At 49.8% G+C, this 6,000-nt stretch overlaps 1 protein-coding gene across 2 annotated transcripts in view; it reads right to left on the reverse strand.

Moving 5' to 3' along the window:
* PHIP (pleckstrin homology domain interacting protein) overlaps positions 1-4,776 on the reverse strand; it is a 122,297-nt gene extending 117,521 nt beyond the window's left edge. Inside the window, exons 1-4 of one of the 2 annotated variants that reach the window (XM_064412494.1) lie at positions 4,469-4,768; positions 4,301-4,359; positions 4,091-4,120; positions 3,874-3,933 (exon numbers count right to left, since the gene is read on the reverse strand). In XM_064412494.1, the coding sequence (XP_064268564.1) occupies positions 3,874-3,933; positions 4,091-4,120; positions 4,301-4,359; positions 4,469-4,514 (195 nt within the window). In that variant the 5' untranslated portion in view covers positions 4,515-4,768. Of the gene's footprint in view, positions 1-3,873; positions 3,934-4,090; positions 4,121-4,300; positions 4,360-4,468 lie in introns of both variants that reach the window. The other variant, XM_064412498.1, reaches the window with a different exon arrangement.
* Positions 4,777-6,000: the final 1,224 nt, after the last annotated feature.

Below are 6,000 nucleotides of genomic sequence, written 5' to 3' on the forward strand. Positions count from 1 at the left end.
CTCCTTTCTCAACCACCATCACCACAGTGAAAAAAATTCTTATTCAACAGAATGACAATTACATTAATATTCTGGATAAGAAAATTTACACAATAGTTGTGATCATCTACACTATGATGCTTGTACCATAGAAGACCTTAAAAACAAAACAAAACAAACAACAACAACAAAAACACAAAAAAGACAAACACACACAAAAAAATTTCCAAAACCCACAACATTCCCTATGGTAGCTCTAAATTGTCAAAGTGAATTTCAACAGTTGCTTTCAGTCAGATGAAGTCTACTTTGCTCCCAAAAGAAGCAACTGCAACACATTCTCCATCCCCTCCGCGCTCACTCCTATCATCCCCCTCACGGTGGTGGTAAGATCCATGGTGTAGCACACAAAAAGAGCTGAGCAATCTTGAAATTACTGTTCATTTTTCAGACAGGTCTGCTGCCTCATCCAACTAACCACACATTTGGATGAGCACTCGTGCCTGCACAAAGGATGCAGCAGAAATGCACAGCTTTCATCCACAGCGTACAATTAGAGCAGCTACACCCATAGGAAAAGTGCAACATGAAAAACACAATTACCCTGGAGTCAAATGATGCACCAAAGCTTACTGTGTAACAAAGGCCCTAACAAAGGTGTTGAAAAGCTTAAAAATGTAACACAACACTTAAACATCTTATCCACAATGTCTAAACACTTCACAGGACTGCCTTGCTCTGCTGTTAAATGAGCTGTTAAAATTTCTCAGTTTCTGTTCCCCATAGTGAGAAAACCTCAATCTTTCAAAAGAGAGAAAAGAAGCCATCCTACAATTTGCAAGTTTTCACAACAAAACCAAGAACACAAGACATCCTGAGATCTGTTACTGAGGAGTCCCACCATCCTAGGTAGACCTATGTTGAAAGCAGTCTACCAGGGACTCAATTGTCACAGGGTCTTAGGTTATAGCACAAATAGAAATCTTAATACTGGCAATATAGGAATGAGATCAGCACTCTGAAATAAGAGGCTACACTGTCAAAGCCATATTCAAGTTATTTATTTAACCACACACGCTGACTCTAGAAAAATATAGTATAGGAATACTGAAATTCAAGAAAAACCATTTAAGAACGTAATATAAGTATAATAGCATTTCTAAACTCATGTATTTGCCTGTAGCATTACAAGCATGCACAGCATGGTATTTGCTTATTTAAGAAAATGAAACATTTACTTTCACTGGCCAAACAGAAAAATGAAAGTAACTTGCAAGATTAAAATTACACCACATTTAATATTATTTGCACAAATTAAGTAACAGAAATAAAACATCTAGGGCTGTGAATTCCAGTCTAATAACAAAAAGTTAATTCAAATAAAAATTCTTAAATAAATGCTTTCAAATGAGGACAAAATCAGAACAATCATCTCTTGAAAATATGTTCGCATACATTAAAGGAATTATTTTTCAAAAATATGGGTATAACAAAGGGCATGATTTTGTACACAAAGAAAGAGAAGCTTGGGATAAAATTTCATCCCAGTTACACAGAGCCCTTATTCCTTCCCAGAGTAAAAGTCAGACATCTAACACTATATTTACTGGTGATTTTATTTTTTAGCCTTTTATCCCTTCAGACTCTCTACAAAGTTTCATGAAAGCTTACAGCATTCATGTCTGAGAAAAGGTATCAAAACATGGCAAAACATGACACCTTAAGAGGGAAGAGTTGGCATCTTAACACTGGAAAGACTAAAAATAAACAAAACAATGTTAGCTCAATCATTCTCTATCTCAAAAGCTAAGAATTCTTTGGTTTGAGACAAATAAGTTTTTGTTTAATGAAAGAGGACACAGTGAAAAACTCTTCTTTTGTATAAAATGTAACTGTCATGCTGCAAATACACTTCCGTGCCAGCTTCCACATGCCTAAAATGTCAAGTAATACAAAGTTCACACAGCTCTGACAACTGAGGCAAGAACAAATACAGGATGGAGGGAAGCATCAGGAACAAAGTATCCAATTACACACACACGCCCCCCCAAAATCTAGGTAGGGAAAAGGTGGGAAAGCACTTAGAAATGTTTATTAGGAAGTCTAAGGAAACTTTGTTCTGAACAGAAGACTAGGAAAAGAGAAAGGACCTAGTTAGCATCACCTCTCTGAGTATAAGTATCCTCTCCAGTATAAGTATCAAGTCCAAGTTTTGGGGAAGCACATTTTATGTCATTACACAGCTGTGCTGACTAAATTGGTATTTACCTGCATTCCACCAAGAAAATAAGTTTCTTGGAAAGGTCTGAATGAACATATTTCTCACCAACTCTTCTTACTTCAAATTTTAAAATGTCTTTTTTCCTCACTTTTTCACATTCTTTTATACTCTGACTATATAGAAGAAACTCAAGTCCATACTACACTAAGACTGTACCTCCAAGTCTTTACAATTTATAGGATTAAAGAGAAAGGTTATTGATAAGTTTTACCATGCAACTCCTTGAAATGGTTAAAACAGTCTCACAGCCTTACAAATAAATAAGTAAATAAGAATAGCATAACATATCATGCACTTTGAAATTCCCAGAAGAGTTTCTTCATATTTGATTACAAGAAAGTTAAAAAGTACTGGTATGTATTCTTGTGTTTTCCACAAGCTAATTGCTGTCAACTCTTCCACAACATACACATGAAAATGCCGGTGCCAATGCAACTCTTGCTACAGAAAAAAAGCAATGCTGTAAGTAAACCTGTTCTAACTACAACAAATACCTATGCTTCATACTATAACACTGGTTATAGAATTTTAAAACATTTATATGGCAACAGCCTCTATCAGGGGCATTACAAATGGAGATGGTTCTGTCTCCTTTGCTGTAAGTTCAAAAGTTCTCAACGTATCTGTGTTTCAGAAGTGCTGGAGCTCAGAAATACCATAAGCAACCAGCAAGGGAAACCTCTCTTTGATGAGCATCACAAACAGGGCTCAGCCTTTCTCTTAAATCGTTGTCAGAAATTCAGAAACTAAATTATACAACAGTGTAACTGCAATGAAAACGATACTAGCAACAAGTTGCTAACAGACGCAATTCAGACGCCTTAATTGCTGCAGCACTGTCCCAAGTGCTGCAGTTAACAACACGTTAGGATAAAAACTATCCAGGCCCCTCTCTGACAGCCAGAGCTACATCACTGCGAGCAACACTTTAACACTGATCTAACCCGAGATGAAAAGCACACACTAGGAAATTCCAAAAAAAAAAGAACAAATCAAAAATCCACGTAAGTCAAATTTCTGATGCGACCCTGGCAATCCCGGTTCCCCCCGCGCACCAGCTACAGGGCGCACCGCAGCCCCCGAGCGGCGCAGGGCAGCCCGCGCCGGGCAGGCCGGGCCGGCGGGCGGCGGCCATTGTGTGCGCGCGCGGGCGGCGCACAGCGCCCCCGCACGGCCGCGCGCGCCCCGGCACCCGCCGCCGCTGGCCCCGCCCCGCCCGGCGCCGCGCCGCGCGCGCGGCTGTGGCGCCCGCTCGCACCGCGTCCGTGACGTCGCGGAGCGAGCGCGGCCGGGCCCGGCGCGCGCGTTGTTATTGACCCCGCTCGGGCGGGCACCGGCCGGACCCCGGCACGAGCCCGCCCCGGGACACTGACAGGGGGAGCAGGGAGGGACAGAAGCTGTCAGAAAAATTTAAAAATTTAAAAATAAAAATCCAAAGTTTTGTCGCTTTTTTTCCCCCTAAGTTGCTGTCTTCTTTTTTTTTTTTTTTTTTTTTTTTTTTTTGCGGGAAATTCAATTTTTTTACCGGGCTGCTCAAGGAGAGTGAGGGAGGGGGAAAAGCAACTTTGCCCGCCGCAGCGCTCTCTCCTGTTACCAGCGCCTGCTCCGCTTACCAGGTTCTCGTAGCTCCGGGGATGCTCCTTGCCCGTCCAGTCCGTGCGCTTGGGCAGCAGCTGAGGGAGGGAAGAGAGGGCGCCCCGTGAGCGGCTCCCCCTCCCCCGAGGAGCCCCCCGGCAGCGCCCGGGATGGGGCGGGGGAAGCGGGAGAGCGAGGGAAGGGGGAGGGAGGCCGCAGGCGGGGCGAGCGCCGGGTGCACGGCGCCGCTCTTACCTCTTTCTCCGCCACTTCTCGGATCAGGACCTGCAGCAACAACAAAAGCGGGGCTTGAGAAAAGGTTTCAAAAAGAGGGGAAAAGGGAGAAGGAGGACGAGGCGGCCAGCGCGCCGCCCGATCAGCCGCCCTGCCCGGCCGCCCCCTCCCCACCAGGCCCGGCGGCGCCATCCATCCATCCATCCCTCCATCCATCCCTCCATCCCCTACCTGAGCCGCTTGCTGGCACGGTCCGTCCTCCAAAAAGCGAGCGATGAGGAAGTAGAGCTCTGCGGGAAGAGGAGAGGCCGTCAGGGCTGGAGCTCGCCTCTTTCCCGCGGGCTTCCCTTTCTTCCCCCTGCCCGCCGCCCCTCTCCGGATCCCCCGGCCACCACTCACCCGCTCGCAGCTCCGCCGTGTGCCGGCTGCCGCCGTCCCCGGACATGGCGAGGCGAAAACCGGGGAGGGGAGGGGGGGAAAGGGGGAGAAGGGGGGTTGCCCGGGCCGCGCTCCCGCGGCAGCGTCGGGTCCCAGCGAAATGCGCCCGCCCGGTCGCTGTCACTGCTCGTTCACCGGGGAGAGTCTCGGCTCCACCATTCAACCCACGGGCAGCAGCAGCAGCAGCAGCAGGAGGAGGAGGAAACAACAACTCGCAGCCGCCCGCCGCCAACGCCGCCGCCGTCGCCAGCCAGCCAGCGCGAGCGAGCGCGATCCCTCCGCCAGGAGAAAGAGTCCCCTCCTCCTCCGCGCCCCCTCCTCAGCCCCCACGGCCCCGCGCGCCGCCCCTTCCCCCGCGCCCCCCCCCAGTCCCCGGCGCTGCCTGGCGGGGGTGGCCAGGCAGGGCAGGAACGGGGGAGCCGGACTCTCCTGACTCCGGCTACCGCCCCGCTGCCGCGGCAGCCCCCAGCGCTGTCCGGAGCTGGAGGGGAGAGAGGGGCGAGCGCTACGCGTTTATTAGCGGGAAGGCGGGCGGGCTGTGGCAGAAGATGTCGGCGGGGTGGGCGGGAAGGCGGCGGGCGGGCGGCTGAAAGGCGCTTTCTCTGCGCTGTGCCGGAGCGCGGAGGGATACGACGCACGGGGAGGAGGAGGGGCTGCGGCGGCGGCGGGGCCGCGGCGGCGGCGCTGGAAGTTCCCGAGTTCCAGCGTCGCAAGAATGGGCAGCGAGCGAAGCCAAAATGCCCCCGGGGAGCGCGGCCCCGATGGGGAGGCCCGGCACTTCCACACCCCCGGCCCGCGGCTCCCTCGGAGCCAGCCAGGGACCTCGGGGCGCTGCCAGGGGCTTTGGCATCTGCGCGTAAGTGCCACAGTGTCACGCGTTGCTGGTTCTTACTCTTGCAACATCGCGCCCCGGTTCCTGCCGTGGGTCTGGAGCGGGGGGAAATCCCAGCAAGCCCCCAGCAGCCAGAAGGGCGCCTTGCTCCGTTGTTCGGCCGGGCTGCCCAGGGGGCTCCGCCTGGGGGGGGTGAAAGGCTCGCAGGGCGCCCGCTTTGAGAACTTCCCTTAAAAAAAAATTTAAAAAAAAGAAAAAAAGAAAAAAAAACCAACGAAACAAAAACCAAAACAACCAAACAAACCCCGACAGCTGATAACGATTCTATTCATTGCTCTTGCCGCCAAGCAGATCAGACATGCGGGACTGACGAATCTTCTGCCTTCCAGGAGCGATGGGCAAGAGGAGGAGTGTTGTCAACGCGAGGACGAGCGATGGATGGTGATGCCTGCAACCTATGGCTGAACTGGAGGTAAATCACTAGCGGATCGATAACCTACCGAAGGTTCCTGAAAGCTGCAACATTGTACGGACCCCGGCTAGCGGTTAAATAATTTCTTTACTTAATGTTTGCTACCTTGAGGATACTGAATAAAACCTTCTGGTTTGTGCTGTAACTGTTTCTTTGCTCCTTACAGTCAAAAGAAAATAAAAACAAAGC

The sequence above is a fragment of the Passer domesticus genome, chromosome 3 (genome assembly GCF_036417665.1).
Source record: "Passer domesticus isolate bPasDom1 chromosome 3, bPasDom1.hap1, whole genome shotgun sequence".
Taxonomy (NCBI): Eukaryota; Metazoa; Chordata; class Aves; order Passeriformes; family Passeridae; genus Passer; species Passer domesticus.